The sequence below is a fragment of the Drosophila takahashii genome, chromosome 2L (assembly GCF_030179915.1).
Source record: "Drosophila takahashii strain IR98-3 E-12201 chromosome 2L, DtakHiC1v2, whole genome shotgun sequence".
Classification (NCBI taxonomy): domain Eukaryota; kingdom Metazoa; phylum Arthropoda; class Insecta; order Diptera; family Drosophilidae; genus Drosophila; species Drosophila takahashii.
In genome coordinates this window covers 31,175,322-31,193,300 of record NC_091678.1, presented here as the reverse complement: position 1 = coordinate 31,193,300, position 17,979 = coordinate 31,175,322, and the positions used below count along the sequence as shown (strand labels likewise).

At 34.7% G+C, this 17,979-nt stretch overlaps 1 protein-coding gene across 8 annotated transcripts in view; it reads right to left on the bottom strand.

The window, feature by feature from the left end:
- Positions 1-17,979, bottom strand: part of LOC108054886 (uro-adherence factor A) — a 234,497-nt gene that overhangs the window by 45,937 nt on the left and 170,581 nt on the right. For 5 of the 8 annotated variants that reach the window (XM_070219416.1, XM_070219424.1, XM_044393699.2 and 2 more), the window contains 2 exons: positions 9,917-10,111; positions 4,988-5,437 (listed from right to left, as the gene is read on the bottom strand). In XM_070219416.1, the coding sequence (XP_070075517.1) occupies positions 5,203-5,437; positions 9,917-10,111 (430 nt within the window). In that variant the 3' untranslated portion in view covers positions 4,988-5,202. Of the gene's footprint in view, positions 1-3,965; positions 4,104-4,987; positions 5,438-9,647; positions 9,832-9,904; positions 10,112-17,979 lie in introns of those variants that run through there. The other 3 variants (XM_070219433.1, XR_011420455.1, XM_070219425.1) reach the window with 3 other exon arrangements.

Here is a 17,979-nt window from a genome sequence, read left to right as displayed (position 1 = left end):
ATCAGAACTTTTGTATGTTGAAGGTGCGATCGTCACTAGTTTTTTACCTCTTTAAGAGGTGTTTTTATTTGATCTTTTAACAGGTGATATTGATTCTGTAGAACTGGTAAACCGTTTAACATTGAATGTTCCCGTTAGACTAACACGAATTAAATTAATTAATAATAATAATTATTAATAATTAATAAAAACTGGCCGCTGGACGCACCGTCTTATCCCAAGCATTGCGGAGTGGTTCAACGGAAAACTTGGGGAGCTGACTTTCGTACTAACACAGGTGCTTAGAAGACACAGCTGCTTCAAGGTACCTCTGCCGCTTCGGCAAAGAAGCAAGCCCCCTGTGCGACGTTTGTTTCCGGAGAGTGCTGACCATGTGCTGACATCTTGCGTCAGGTTTGGAGAAGCACGTGGGAAAGCGAAAGAGGTCTTAGAATCTTAGAAATATGGTACCAGGCATGCTAGAATGCCAAGCCAAATGGACAGCGGTTTGCCTACGGAAATTATGTATGCCCGAGCTAAGGCGTGTAAACCGCATACGCAACGCGCAGTCCTAAAACCTGGTCGTCCAAAAAAGAGCAGCTGGCCTTGCGAAGCAATGCTTCATGGCAGTACCGCAAGCCCAGCAATTCCCCCCACCCCCCTGTATATGTATATGTAAAAGTATCTTGTACTAAATTACCGTTGAATAAAAAAAAAAGACGAAATTGGACAAAATGTATCAGATTATCACGTCGCCGAAACAAAACAAAGTTACCCAAGCCCTAGCCAACGAGGGTAGGAAATGGAGTTTTATTACGTCACACGCACCTACTGTGGCGGAAAATGGTAATCAGCTGTAAGCTGGAGTCATTGGAAACCAGAGCATGTAAAAAACAGTTGACTATTTCTAGCTGTCTCCAAATAACTCTCACTTTGGGACCCTTTGAGCAAATAGTCACATAGAAACTGTTTATTTTGTTTCAAAAGGTTTTCGGTCTTTGCTCAACCAGTAACCGATTTTTTTGTTTCAAAACGGTTTCGGTTGATCAAAGACCGTTTGAACTGAACGGAGAACAAAAACGGTCTTTTGACTTTTTATTTAATTTAATTTAATTTATTTAATTTTTAAAAATAATTCCATTTTTATACCCTTGTAGAGGGTATTATAATTTCAGTCAGATGTTTGCAACGCAGTGAAGGAGACGTTTCCGACCACATAAAGTATATATATTCTTGATCAGCACCAATAGCCGAGTCTATCTAGCCATGTCCGTCTGTCCGTCTGTCCGTCTGTCCGTTTCTATGCGAACTAGTCTCTCAGTTTTAAAGCTATCGCGATGAAACTTTCCCGAAGGTCTTCTTTCTATTGCAGGTAGTACATATGTCGGAGCGAGCCGGATCGGACCACTATATCTTAAGGCTCCCAAACAAATATAAGAAAATTCATTGTAACTTTGTAGGAAGTAGGCGTTTTGATTCTTGACTACTTAAAAACAAAATTGAAATAAATCGAAACGCTGAATCTGGAATCCCTGGAACTGCACCGAGTGAGTATTCTTTTATCTACAAGGGTATATAGGCTTCGGCTGGCCGAAGGTAGCTTCCTTTCTTGTTTATTTATAAAAATCTTAAACAAAGAGTATTTTGGATTTTATTGTGTCTTAAGCTTGAACGCCAAGTACAAAACTTAAGCAGACCAATATTTCCAGTTATCTTTTTAACTAATGTAAAATATGAAAAACCGCGAATTCTTCAGAAGATTATGGAATATGAAGATGATTTACTCGGATAATACTATCTCTTAGACGCTTTATCAATCAAAATAAAAAACCGCGAGTTCTTCAGAAGATGATGGCCATTATGTATACTTACTTACACCATCACCTAGAGGGTATATCTTAAAAGACTTTAATCCGCGAATTCTTCAGGAGAATATGGCCATTGTATATCCTTACTCGCTTTATCATAAAACTTGAAAACAGCGTATTCTTTAGAAACCGCGAGTTATACAGAAGATGATGGCCATTGTATATATTTACTCGTATAACATCACTTAGAGGCTTTATAATTCAAGACTTAAATCCGCGAATTCTTCAGGAGATGATGGTCATTGTATGTCTTTACTCGTATAACAACATCACCAATGGCGCTTTATCATAAAACTTAAAAACAGCGTATTCTTTAGAAGATAATGGTATCAGCAATTGTAATGCACCTGGTGCTAAAAATTGTTATTTACCATATATGTATTTTCAAATAGATGTTCTATATATCAGCTTAAATTTTTAAAGGTGTAAGGCAAAGGAAAGGCAGAACTGTCAAAAAAGACCGTTTTTACTGAGCATTTCAAAGTTTTGTTCATCTACTAACAGTTTTTTGGGACCGTTTCATACAAACGATCCCTAAAATCGGTTTTTGGAAGGACCGAAAAAATTTATTTTCAGTTGAGAACGGTCAACCGAAAACCGAAACAAACTCAAATGAAGGGTTTCGCTCAGCCCGAAACCAAATTTTTAAATTTTTTTCGGTTTCGTTCAGACCGAAACAGCAAACGAAAAAACGATCAACTGTTTTTTACATGCTCTGTTGGAAAAGCATTCCTGACATTTGAGCAAATGCATACTCCCTTGGCAAATCGAATCTGTTGTCAATTCAAGACCATTATTCCCACATCCTACTTTTCCTAGTTGTCTCCCGCGCGTGACTGAATTATAACCAAGCTACGATGGATTCGTCAGGCCGTCAGGCTGCCCATCAGGAGAGCTTGTTCGTCCGATTTCAAAACTATCAATTTTTCCGAATTCAGAAACTAAGTTTCAGGGTAGGCCGGGATGTTGAGGAATCAGGCAACCTTCTTAATTTGTATTTTTTTGATTCAGCTGTCAAGACTACCTATTCACAATCGACAATCAGCTGTGCATTACAAAAAGCACTGCGTCTTGACGGTCCGTCAACCCCTTTTTATGACTTCTTCCTCTTCTTGGAAGCATCGATGGTTGAAAACCTTGATATATCGCTTAGATCGGAAATCAAGGAAGAAAAATAATAAACTCACTAAAATATGGACCATAGCTGTTTGACGCGGAGGTCCGCATTTTTAATAGTAGAAAAAGGATAGAAAAAAAGCACAAATGTACTCCATTTCAGAATAGAAGAGTCCAATAAAATTTTATGAAAAGTATCTATTTTACCCTATACCGTAGAGATGCAAAACCATCGATGGTGGGTTCATCGATGTTTTCACAATCGATGGTTGAAAACTTCGATATATCGCTTACACCATCGAAAATTTGTTTATTTTTTTTTTTTTTAATTTCCCATAAATTGATCGAATTGCTAATAAAACAAGAAAGGAAGCTACCTTCGGCCAGCCGAAGCTTATATACCCTTGTATGTGGTCGGAAACGTCTCCTTCACTGCGTTGCAAACATCTGACTGAAATTATAATACCCTCTACAAGGGTATAATGATTGTTTTGCTGAACCTTAATACTAACATATATTTATTTAACGAAAACTTAAGGAACATGAAGAACAAAACGAAAATAAAGAAAATAAAATAAAAAAAACAAGTCCATTTCTTAAAAAACTGCACTTTATCCACAACGAGGAAATGTCCTAAGGGGTTTCAAATGAAAGTAAAAGTTAAAATATTGGAAAAATTGTGCTCATTTATCAAGTTTACTTACGGCTGCTTAGCGTCTCTTTCTTTTAGTGATACATCGATGGTTGAAAAACTACATCGATGTATCGCCGTTTTTAAAAACATCGATAATATCTAAAGTTACATCGATGGTATAGCATCTCTATTAACAAGTACACATCTAAATTTTTTTTCATTATTTCAATTAGAACGACTGTAATTTAACTAGGAGTGATATTTTTGAACAAAAGGGTTTTTTTTTGTCTTTACTTATGTACATATTTGGTGGTTTAGCCTATTATTGTTATTTGGTTATATTGGAACATAAACTTACAGGTGCATACCTGTTGTGAACGGAGACGCTTTTAATCTGTTGGTGCTGTTGTGATTGCTGTTCTGTCTTGATGAGGAGGTAGTTGGCAGTCCTAAAAGCGATGCCAGGACATCTTCTAGCGAGGCGCTGCTTATCGACCGCTCGGGCGCTATATTACGTATTTGTTGTTTTTAATAAGTTACGCAAATACACATATTTTTTACGTCTTCAAAATAGGTGAAATAAAATATAAATAACTCCAATGTATTCCAGGAGCACACCAGCTATTAAACTACATTCAGCAAATGATCAGCAAAAAATGTTATGTGCAAGGTGGTGTTTGTACTGGGGAATGTGGGAAAGTGTTTAAGAACCAATAATAAAAACTCAACACTCCTCAAACAAAACAAACTATGTAAATGAGTAAATTAAAACCAGTTTAAGTTAAGTCGGTTTTATTATAGCCAAAATAACAAAGGTTAATCCAGCTTTTTATATAGTCAAATTATTATTTATTTTTAAAAACATCCATACAAAAATAGTTCTGTATTGTTGTATACAGAGTTTATCTTGACTAATAGCGGTCAAAAATATCAATAAATAAATAAGTACATTTTATTGCACGCTTAGGCGTATGTCAAAGTGGTCGTAAATTGCGATACAATATTATTGGACTCAGGAGGTATTAAGAGGCAACTGTAAAAGCGGCACACTAGTGCAAAGCTTATTAGCTTTTTGCACCAACATTGACATCGGCATTAGGACTAATGTTTTTATCTTTCCAACTTGAATAATGATCAGTAAATTTTTCTTTTGAGTGATTTAGTTATTTTCTTTTTGTTTCGATTTGAAAAACATTGTGCCTTAATTCATAGGCTAAAGAAATTGTTTTTAACAACGGCCTAACAATTTTACCGCATATTACAATAATTAATTTTACAACGATAGTTATTTTATTGATTGTAAAAGATAAAGTAAATATGTTTTTGATATGGTTTAAAAGTATAAAAATTTGTTGAAAATAATCCCCAAATTAAATAAAAATCATGCGCATTCGATAAAACAAAATTTAATTGCATCGCTTTTTACGCTCCTTTTGAACAGAACATAGAAGAAAAATAAAATGTATTTTTATTTGTATGCAGGCTGAGGATTTCTCTACGGAATTCAAGAGTCAATATCTACGTATACGTAATTTAAAGTTGTATGATGATAGTCTAATGACATTTGATTGTGAAAATAAAGAAGTACGAGTCGCTGGCTAGTAATCAGAAATGGATCTCACCGCCACCGCCGCCGATACGGCTGATTCCGTTCATGCGAAGTGGCGGCTGTCCTTCGACGGCTGCCGGCGACAGACTGGCATCCACGTGGGGGCGGAACTGGTGAAGCTGCTGGTGCTGATGCTCGAGTTCTAATTCAGGAGAGCTATTGTCAATCACGGGTGTCTGCGGAGAATCCAGGCGTCGTATGCCCACAAAGCTGCTCTCCAGCCAGCACTTCCTGTAGTAAAAAAAAACAGTACAAAAAAGGCTTTAAGTTAATTTACTTCTTTCTACACTGTGGGCAAAACATTTACAAGTGAGTATGTTTAATTTGTTAACAATAACAATTTTAATAACGATACATAAAACAACACAAGAACCATTTTAAAACAATTTTTATTGGCCTTTTTCGCAACTTTTTTCGAAAGTCGAAATATTAAAATCTGGTCACACGTTTTAAAAATGGTTCCAGGGATATTATATTATTGTCTTTGTTGCGTCGGCAACTCATGCATCTCCGCCGCAGCCATGCATCTTGACCCGACCCGCGCTTAAAATCCGCCGTCCCGTACTTAACGCGAACAATAACGCGCCCGTGCAAGATCGCAGAATTTTTGTTAAAGGTTGGTTAACGGACGTGCGAGCAGATAAGAAGACCACAATTTATAACATATTATTATACCCGTTACTAGTAGAGTAAAAGGGTATATTCGGGGGTGTCACAGAAAACCATTCCAACCGAATTTCTCCCGAATACAAATGTTTCCCAAAAATATAACTTTATTTAAGACAACTCTAATGAATTTTATGTACTACCTGCATACTACGATTTTTATACCTACTTCGGTTTATATTTAAAAATATGCTTTTTATAAAACCTCTCGAAAAAATTAGCTAAAAAAAATCCGTCGGCAAACCGTCTACCTGGAAGTGTTACCAATTAGCTAGCACTTTAAAATACCAAAATTGTCCAAATTTCGGAGTTAGTTATCGAAATGTTTTGTTAACGAATTATTTATTCAAAGGTACTTAGTATTGTAGTTAAAAATGAAACTAATTTCTGGTAAAAATTTTATGGTAAAAGAAGTTGTAGGTATTGAGAAATTAATAAAAACAGGCCGCCTTTGCAAAAAGTTGGCATCACTGTCGTGAAAAAATGTCTTATTTTTGCCAGGTAAAACGCTGGCTGTGAAGAAGAAGAAGACATGTAAGTAAAAAAGTACAACATTTTTGTTTATTATTAATTTAAACTAATAAGCTTTGCTAACTTTCATGGGTAAACATAGGTTACCAGCGCAAGACACCATATTCTTCCGATTCATTCGCGATAATATCGACATTGCCAAAGTATTTACTCAGGGCGGCCGCATTCTTGTGAAAGGACCTGGCCAATGAGTTAAATCTCCATGGTAGTCCATGTAAAAACGTTTGTAAGGATCTCCTCTGCGTCCTAGCCTCTCGCAGTTTATGCCTTCGCAAGTACTCTAGAGCAGTCGGCATTTTGGTTCGCTTTTAAAAATCTTGCCAACTCACACTGGGCCAGCCAATCAGATTTTTGGCCAAAAATACGTTTTTCTTTTTTAAGAAAATGACCAAATTGAGTTTGGATTCCGTTTTATAATACATTAAACTAATTTATGCCAAAGTTTCAAAGAATTCGGGCATGTAGGTTTCTTTTACCATATTTTCAAAGTGGAAAATTCATCAAATATTGATGGAAATGAAAAAAAATCTTGAAGTTAAAGACGCTGATGTTGCTGTTCGACTCTTCACAAAACTTGTAGATGTGATTACTTTCAACCAATAAAAAATATAATATAGGTCGTATGTCTTACTTGTTTCCTAAAACAAATGTATTTGTTGATTCTTACGGCTTTTTTTTAGCAAATGAGTACTTTGCTTTTCAAGTGCCTTTGAGTGCCATCCACAAATTAGTTTATTTCTTCAAAAAAAAATTCGTTGATCAATTTACTAAAAGCGTAGCCCACTGACTCGATGCGGTTTTGCCTTAGTTTTCGGTAATTTAAGTTTTAATTGAAGGCTTAACTCGAAGTCAAGCTATTTTGAAGAGCTTAGCTAAGAGAGCCCAAAAGTATGCCGTACTTTTTTTCTTTAGGTTTTAGTGAACATTTTGCGCGAAAAAATTTGATTTTAGTGTGACTAACATCTGAAATCTACTTTTTACGTACACTAATCGATTATGGTATTTTCGAAATCTATATCTATCTATTTAATCAGGACTATGCAAATAAAAATGTAGCATACTTTTGTGATGACTTCAGAATATGTCAAATTAACATTAAACAATTTAAAAAACAATTTTTTTAAAACCATTTTTTTTAATAATTTGATTATATAAAACTTAGGAGATAACAAGAAAAAAAAATAGAAAATTTTTTTAAATCGATTGTTTGATAAACGTTGATGTGGGAGTCTCCGAAAGTTGCAGTTTTTAACGGTTCATAAATCTTAAACGACATAATATTTTTTAGTGAGGTTAATTTTTTTTAGTTTGTTTTATCTCATACTTTATTGTTTTCGAAAATGGAAGAAGTGCGTCTTCTAGTTATTTTTTTAAAAATAAAAAACCGAAAAGTACGTAAAATTTTCCGACTTTGGTCTGGATTATCTATATCATATAAAATTCCAAGAAATTTTACTTTTAGTTCGTTGGAAAGTTCAATCTTTTAAGAAAAAAACGCAAAAAACTGCATCCTTCTAACTGTCCTAGGAAAGAAATTACAGATTTTTGGCCAAAAAATAAACTTTCTGGCCCAGTGTGCAACTTAGAAATGAAAATAAACCAACGCAGCCGCGGCAAACCGTTGTTCAGGGCTGCAATATGTAGCCTGGCGGGTAATTCAAATTTTTAAACATATATATTCTTTTTGTAATTTTGAAAGAAAAACATAAATTAAGTTTAAAACTTATTGGAAAATAGTCCAAATAAGTCAAATAAAATTCGATAATTATTGAATATTCGATATTTAGTGTATGCGTCCAGCCCTGGTCGTTTTTCGGTAAAAGTATGTAACAGCTAGAAGGAAGCTTTTCCGACCCCATAAAGTATATATATTCTTGATCAGGATCACTAGCCGAGTCGATCTAGCCATGTCCGTATCTCCGTCTGTCCGTCTGTATGAACGCTGAGATCTCGGAAACTACAAAAGCTAGAAGTTTATTTTAGCCGAGCGCCACGCCACCTCTAGCGCCCACAATCGCCCACTAACAATTTTTAAATGTGTCTGGCGCCCACACCATTAAAGATTTCCAAAAAGTATAAATGCAATTTTGTTGTGTATACTTATACCTATCGAAATGTAGACATTTTTCAAATCGGACCATTCAATAAAAAGTTATACGCAATCAAAATTGTTTATATATTTATCTCCCTCGCGCTCCCTTTAGCTGATTGACGGGTATTATATAATCGGGACACCAACCCGACCAGAGCGTTCTCTCTTGTTTAACATAAAAATGTCCCCCTTTTTACTTTATATGAGAAATCCGCGACTTCTTAGGCGTTAAATGGCTGAGGACGGACATTAAATTTAATTACTTGTATTGTAGTTCTTCCTTTTTGGTTTATGAAAGAACGGATCAAATAAAATTCGCGAATTCTTCCGGCTTAACTTTGTATTGCGAACAACTTCAAAGATCTTGCAACTTAATCTTGCAAAGTTAGATCCATAAAAACCAGTATTTATCCTGCCTTCACAAAATAGTTGTACAAAAGCGCCATTTTCCACCTTAATTCAATTTATAAAATAGCTTAATGTTAAAATATAATTTTTTTTATTATATGTTTTGAAACTACAAGCCAAACGAACAAGAACCAATTTAAACTATATTTAAATTCCCAATATAATGGCCGCAAAAGCGAATTGATTTTTATTTTGAGTTTTATAAAATGAAGCTCACACATAATCGTTATTGATGATTTTTATTTTTTTGACTCATTAATAAGGATTACTGCCAGAGTTTTATAATAAAATTAAAAAAATAAACTTTAACCATTGATTTTTAAAAATAAAACTCACAAAATACAAATCATTGCAGACTTGCATAGCTTGGCCAAGTTAGGACTCATTGGTTTTACCTATTTTTTTGTAGGGATTTTTCTAAGTGGATGATTTTTTTAGTCAGGAAAATTCGCCCTGGTTTTAAAGGAAAATGCCTTTAGTTCAAAGGTTTTAGTTCTTATTTTCAGGACAATTACCTTTAAAAATAGAACAATCGCCCTATATTTAAGTATTTTTAAAGTAAATTGTCCTTATTTTATTGCCGAGTCGCCATTGACCCCCGTTTTAGGGCGATTTTCCTTGTTTTTAGGGCGATTTTACCGAAAAATTTCTATGAGTGTGTTACTGCATTAAATGTGCGCTGTGGGTAAGTCACATATGTTAACCACACGAAAGAGAATGCTTGACATTAAATACAACTTATACCTCTGGAAGAGCTGGCGGTATTTTTAAGTTTTGACTTTTGGTGGCCTTTCTAATTTTTGTTCTCGTATGTGTTACCTTATAGGTAGCTAGGAGTTGTGTAGTTGTCAAAGATAAAAATTAATATGAGGCATAGATAATGGGGTCAAAATGGGTGGTTTTGAGGTGCGCAGGAGAGACAGTTTAGCTATGGGCGGAAGGACAGTAATAGAGTTTGATGGATCGTTTATTTTAGTCGTAATTTTGAAATTTTCTAGTACCTGTTTGCTTACCTCGAATTTGGACTGGCCAGTCGGCTATGTGGATGTTGGGACTGCTGCTGGTCGTTCACGTAGTGAACGATTGCGGATGTAACTTCCTTAATTGAGCTTTGAATCTCTGGCGTTACAGAATGCACGGTCCACGCTCCATTGGATGCACACGTAGGGGACGGCGTTGCCCGTTGAACCAACAGTGAGTTGGCCAGACTGCAAGTGGAGTATTTGATTAGTAGAGTACTAACAATTTTATGTCTCTCGGTAAGGTCTAATAAGTTGTTACATCCAGACACTCCTAAGGGGAGAAATGACTGACTGAACGCTGAGATCTCAAAAACTACAAGAGCTACAGAGTCGAGATTCCACAATAAACAAGAGAGAACGCTATAGTCGGGTTGGTGTCCCAACTATCTAATACCTGTCACTCGGCTTAAGGGAGTGCGAGGGAGATGGATATATACAATTTTTTTGATTGCGCATAACTTTTTAAAGAATAGTCAGATTTCAAAAATGTCTTCTACATTTCCATACATATACACAACAAAATTGAATTTAGCTTCTCGGAAATCTTAAAGGGTGTGGGCGCCAGACACATTTTAAAATCGTTAGTGGGCGGTTGTGGGCGTAAGAGGGGCGTGGCGCTCGGCTTAAATAAACTTGCGCTGAGTAGGAAGCCCAAGAATATGTGTGGGACATCCCAACCTTCCAGCTTTTGTAGTTTCCGAAATCTCAGCGTTCATACGGACAGACAGACATACAGACGGACTTGGCTAGTGACCCGATCAAGAACATATATACTTTATAGGGTCGGAAACGCTTTCTTGTAGCTGTTACATTATTTTGCACGAATACAATATACCAGAGCTCGTAAATAACTGTTAACACTTATTTCTGACACTGTCTTGTTACTCACAAAACAGAAAAAATCTAAAATTTTCTGTCAGTCTCGGACAGAAAACAGTTATTTTTTCTTTTAAAGTGTTTTCTGTTGACTGATTTCGGGTGACACAAACTTTATTTCTGTCTCTCAATAACAGAAAAAAGGGAGACTTTTGCTTTCACCTCACTGAATAAGTGTTTTTGAATGATCAAAACCTACAACTGTCTCAGAATAAGTGTCTTTTTGGATTGACTGCTTATTTCTAACTTAAAAATATTAAGTCTGTTCCATATAGTTATATAAATACACTGTTTATGCGTGATATGGTTTTAGCGTATATATGTAAACTTCGTATTGCCGAATAATAATTTATTTTATAAAAATTTGTTCATGATTGTATATAAAAATCTGATGTTTGACCAATTTATCGAATAAACTTTATTCGGCGTTTAGCTTCAAAACTAAAAGCGAATTTATGTTTTGCGCACTAAGAGAGCTTCGTGCTCTACCCGGGCAAGAGCACTTAAATACGGCGATTGCATCTTCAGGTCATTATAAAACTGCAATATATTAAAGTTCATGTCAAAACTCTCCACATCTGCATACATTTTTGATAGTGGTTCACGCGAAGCATCTTCCTTTGTTTGTGATAATGACTGGACACCATCTAAAAATTCAGAGAAAAGGGTAACTTCTTCAGCAGCGCATGGGTGACTTGTCGACGGTAATTCACGATGCTCATTGAAATCGATCTCAGAGGAAGATTATTTACTTGAGACACATATGAATAACTGTCCCAGAATAACTGTCTCAGGAAAACAGAAACACTTTTGACACAAAACAAACTGTTGAGCAAAGACAGAAAAAACTGAAAACAGAAATTAAACTGTTTCGTTCTGAGAATTTTCCCAATGTGTCAGTAAATAAGTGTTATTTGTCGAACATATTGAAAGTGTCTGCAATATACCCTTTTACTCTACGAGTAACGGGTATAAAAACAATGGCGTCCACGGTTTTGAAGCAAGAATGAAAATTAAAACTGAAATGCACTTGCTTCGTCAATACCAACTAATTAAGCTTAAAAAAAAGATAGCCATGCCCACAAACGCCCTTTTCACTAAAGCCTGTATAGCACCCACATTTATGAATGCCTTACATGGCCAGTATCACCATTCATGTAGCTATCCTACACAAAAAAAAATTTGCTTGGTAAAATTGACCAACAAAGATAGTTACGTAACTATTAAAATAGTTACGTGTACTTTGTTTTTGCTTTGGGTTTGTGTCTTTGCTAATTGTGTGTATTTTGTTGTTGTGAAATGACTATTTACTAAGTAGAATTGACAATTTTGCTGGTTGGGGCCTGTTTGACAATTATTACAGTTGATTTTACCAAGTTTTTTTTTGTGTGTATGAACGATCCGCAGGGGTATTAGTCCATATAGTCCACATATAGTAACTTGCTTTTTATACCCGTTACTCGTAGAGTAAAAGGGTATTTGCATTCGTGCAAAAGTATGTAACAGGGAGAAAGAAGCGTTTCCGACCCTATAAAGTATATATATTCTTGATCAGGGTCACTAGCCGAGTCGAGATAGCCATGTCCGTCTGACCGTCTGTCTGTCCGTCTGTCTGTCTGTCTGTCTATCTGTCTGTCCGTCTGTCCGTCTGTATGAACGCTGAGATCTCGGAAACTACAAAAGCTAGAAGGTTGAGATTTCCCACACATATTCTTGGGCTTCTTACCCAGCGCAAGTTTATTTTAGCCGAGCGGCACGCCCCCTATAACGCCCACAATCGCCCCCTAACAATTTTAAAATGTGTCTGGCGCCCAAACCTTTAAAGATTTCCGAGAAGTACCTATAAATGCCATTTTGTTATGCGCAATCAAAAAATCTACAATTAAAATTGTTACGCTTACGGGATGTGTGTAATTTGTTGTTGTACCTTGAAATTATATTAAATAGTTGCTGAACTATGAACAATTGTTAGCCTAACGTAACTTATTTAGTATAAAAGTATGCAACAGTAATTTTACAAATCTTCTGCGATGCCTCATGAACTAAGCCCAAGTCAGTTTCTGAGTCATTGAGACTTCTTTTCTGTCTTTAGTCTTTTATATAATTCCACACTAGCTGGAAGTCAAGTACAACCCGTACCTTTACAAGGATATGTAGGATAAAGTCACTTTTGGAAAAGGAAATTGGACAACTACCTTTTTAATATTACTTATAAATTACTGAGAAATAACTATAAAAAATTGTAAGCTAACTACATTTATGGTTCGGGCACATTCTACCCTTTTTTACAGTTGCATAACTATTTTTTATAGTAACCCTTACGATTACAAATTACGTAAGATTAGCTATTTACTAGAATTGACAATTTTTATGGTTGGGGCCTGTTTGACAATTATTACAATTGATTTTACCAAGTTATTTTTTTGTGTGTATATAATTATATGATTATAATCAGGCAAATTAAAAAAACACGGGTATAAGTGTTGCTAAAAAAAAAATAATTTATTTCGAACTTTTTAAAGATTGCTAAAAAACTTTAAACTTTATTTTTAGCACCATCTCTTTGAAAATATGTATCTCAGACTGTAGTAGGGGAGAAGGGGGCACTAATATGAGAAAACGTTTGGTTAGACATAGCAACTATAAATAAAGTGCCATTGGAATGAGACTGGTATCATCGGAAAGACTGTTCTTTTGGCTATAACTTTGTCCTACATCATTTTGAAGTCAACTGCAAAGCCTTCGAGGAACGTTACAAAATTTCAAAATATTTTTTAAACCAGTCTAGCCCCAGTACTGGGGTAATAACAGTGAGTCAAAATCTTCCCAGTGGGCCACCCCCGATTCGAAGGTCAGATTTTCGTCAAGCTTGTTTACTTTTCCGGTTCACAACGACAAAGAAAAAACTTAATTTGAACGGTTTTGAGAAATTTTAAGTTTCAACGGAGTTGTAGAAGTCAGAAAATATCATTTTTAGCGCTTTTTCAAAAAAGGTGCAATCACTTTTTTATGATGTTTCCGCGAATCGATCAATAAAACGTCTGTGCGTCCACCGACAAATTCAAAATGCAAAAAACCTTTGTCCGATCCCCAATTATTTTTTTGATCTTTTTCATAATGAATTAAACTTAATTTTTAAATGGTTTTAAACTCTGTAGTTGGTAAAGAACACTGAAAAAATACACTGAAAAAAGTATTGCTATTTATTTTTTGGAAAAATATTTTTAAAAAATTGTAATATTTTTTTTCGCGGTTTGAAAAAGGTAGCAACATTTAATTTTTTGACTTAAGATATCTTCGAGGGTCCGTGCTCAATTATAGTAAAACCTATACCAAATAATAGCTTAGGTGCCCTTCTACATAATTGTATTCAAGGTTCCATCATAATTTGAGTCAGTCAAAGCCTACACACAAAAAAAAAATTGGTAAAATCAACTGTAATAATTGTCAAACAGGCCCTAACCATAAAAATGGTCAATTCTACTAAGTAAATTGTTACTCTTAAGTAAATCGTAAACGTAAGGGTTACTATAATAAATAGTTATGTGCACGAATTATAAATTGTAGGTAACATACACTCAAAAAAATTTTTTTTTATTCTTGATTTTAATTTATTCCGAGATCAAAAATTTCAATCCCGTTTTGGATAAAAAAGGTTTAATTTTGTATTTTTGGGATTACTTTAAGCCCGAGAAATTTATGTTATCCTAAAAAAGATTGTATTAATACTTTTTTATCCGAATCTGGAATAAAATTTTGTACTTTAAGTCTGAAAAGATATATGTCATCCTAAAAAGATTAAATTATGACTTTTTTATCCGAACGGGATTAAATTCCGGGCTGTCATATAAAATTTGATCCGACTTGTTGGTTAAAAAAGATTTTTGTAAGATCCCAACAGGAATTCATAACTGTTCACAAACCTGCTTTTTTTTATAAACCAAATGATTTACAAAACACTACTACCACGTTTAATGTTTTTAGTCTAAAGGAGTAACGTTGTTTTTTTCCAACAGATGGCACTGCATCGTACAGTAATAAAAACTAACTAATAAGGTAGCGCCTTCTAAATGTGAAAATGTGTAAATTGGAAAACCTTAGCCAAAACTCTAATTTTCCGATAATTAAAGACCCCCAACTCATACCAACACTAATCGAACCAAACTGGAAACTTCTTGTGTAGACTGCTTTGACTTATACGTCAATAATGCAAAACGTTTAATAAATCAGTGCTATTTGAATTCAGTGTGTCCGAGAGTCAGTTCACTGTATGGAAAGTGATCCGGTAATAGTGAGGCCAAGCTAAGTTTTGATGAACTGGAAGACGAAGACGATACAACAAAAATAGCTTTATTAGCAGAAGAAGCATTACAGTGTTTATGAGGTAAAGTATACACATTTTCATGGGCAAAGCTGTTCAACATGTAAAGGCGTTGTTTTGTAAAATTAAAACCATTTTTTGACTCTAATTTTTTATTTTCGTTTATAAATAGATTGTCAAGATTTAATTTTGAAAATGCTAACTAACATGCGCAAATCCATGTTAAGGCCCTAAGGGATAAATTGCGCCTCACTCTTGTGAAAAAATAATGGAATGGAAAATAATTGACCATCAAATTTGTTTTAAGAACAACTCACCACCCCACATCTAAATCCTGGATCCGCCACTGCAGCTTACCATTCTCAGCCCAATTCAAATTGAGTAACAATGGAAAGAGGAGTGAAAAAGTGACCCTTGCAGGCGCGGAGGAAAGATTATTTCTTCAGCTGACAACAATATTCAACTATCAAGACCGTATAGAGGAGATTATATCCAAAAACAACTCCTTTTCTGATAGTCAAGGGCAAATAACACCTTCCTTACGGTTATATCCACAAAATGATATGTAGTTTAGAATCAAGTATATTTAATATTAAAATAAAAAAATTAAATAAAAACATAATTTTGTAAATTTTGTATCGGTTTTTGGGTTTTTGGGGATTTATTGGAGTTTATATAATCTCGGCCGAGCTCAATTCAAGTACGTTTGGGATAAAAATTATCCCGTTTTTCGGGATTGAAACTATCCCGTACAGGATTAAATTTAGTACGTTTGGGATAGAATCGAGCTCGATTTTCGGGGTTGAAATAATCCCGGCCTACTCAATAACGATAAATTCAATCTATTTTGGCTTGCAAAACTACGGGATTACTTCAATCTTTTTTGGATCAATTTTAGCATATTCGGGCTTACCCTGTTTTCAATCCCGTTTCGCATTGATTCAATCCCGTTTGACTTGAATTTTTTTTTCAATATATTGATCATTACAATCCACCAGCAAATTAATTTGATATGCATTTTTGAAGCTTGCGACAACGGTGTTTCATTGGCCGTTTACAGCTGTTAACTGAGACAACAGGGCTCTAACAGGGCTGTAATACCCGTTTTTCCCAACGTAAAAAATCGATATAAAATCGAGCTATTGATTGATTATTTTGTTGATGGTCTTGTTAGTTGACTTAAGGATGTATCTTTAATTATAAGTCATAAAACTAATTTCGGTTTTTAGGCGTATATTTTTAACGATGCCATTTATGCCAGCATTTTTGCATTTTTTGTCACTTTTACAACTTTAACGAAGTGTATCTTCTAAACTAATAAATGGATCTCAATGCAGTGTATAAGAAAGTTGAAGGGCATTCTATTACCTGTAAAATGAGTGAATGGTTGAAATCGGTTAACCACAACTCAAGTAAGAAATTAAAAAAATGTCAAAAACGTTTTTTACACTTTAAAAAAAATTGTATCCATAAAAAAAATTTTAAGTGCTATTTTCTTAATCAGGAAGACGTACCTTACCGGAAAACAAAGGTTTTATTCATGGTATATTTCATCGATTTTTTTTTGTAAACTGGTGTTACCGAAAACATCATAAAGATATCTTTTTCCGTTACGAAAATATACAAAAAGAGTGATAGCACCTTTTTTGAAAAAGAGCCAAAAATTATATTTTTTTGTCGTTGTGAACCGGAAAAATAAAAAAGTTTGACGAAAATCGAACCTTTTTTCTTGTTTTTTTTATAGTTTACATTTTTAGCCGCAGTTTCGTCCGAGAAACCGCTTTCGACGATGGATACACAATGTCGGTGGTGAGTGATTCCCAAGTATTACTAAGTAAAAAATGTTGTAATGCGATAAAAGAAAAGAAAGAAAAAACCAAAGAGAAACTAAGAAAATTTTCAAGAAATGCGACCCCCTTCACTTACGCTGCGTAGGAAGCCCAAGAATATCTGTGGGAAATCCCAACCTTCTAGCTTTTGTAGTTTCCGAGATCTCAGCGTTCATCCAGACAGACAGACAGACGGACAGACGGACATGGCTAGATCGACTCGGCTAGTGATCCTGATCAAGAATATATATACTTTATGGGGTCGGAAACGCTTCCTTTTAGCTGTTAATTACTTTTGCACGAATACAATATACCCTTTTACTCTACGAGTAACGGGTATAAAAAATATAAAAGAAATAACAAAGGAAAATCTAAAAGTTAAATTAGAATCAAAAATAAAAAGTCGATCGAACCTTTTTTTCTCCAAAAGTCACTCAAGATCATTAATTGGTCATTGCAGCTGACATATATCTCTAATGAATAAGCCGAACAATGTCGTGGAATAACCGCATAAAGAAGGTTTTGGCAAATCAAAAATGTGACACAAGAAAAGGTTTTAGGTTTTAAAAGAACGGACCACCTAAAACTTTTGCTTGTTTTCTTTGTGCAGTTTCTCTTCAATGATTGAACCCTATAGAAATTAAAAATAAAATAAAATAAAACTATAAATATTACTGAAAAACCCCCTGCAGTTAATTGCCTATTGACATTAGTCAACATCTACCGTTTACCGTCTCTGACGGTCATACAAATTTGACAAGTGAAACGGTTGAAAATTTTCTACAGTCAACCCTTTGGTGTTCCTATCCCATCTGTTTTACCTAGTATTTTTAGTATATTTTGCGCAAATCACCATCACAAAAATAAGAAATTCAAAACGAAGAGAATTTTTTGTCAATTAAAATAATGTTCCAAAATAAAAATTCCAGGCGGTGAAGCAGGTAAATATTATTAGATTTTTTTAAAACAGTTTTAAGAGATTTCCTCCACATTGCAGTTTTGAAGAGGACATTGACCGGCACTGTGTG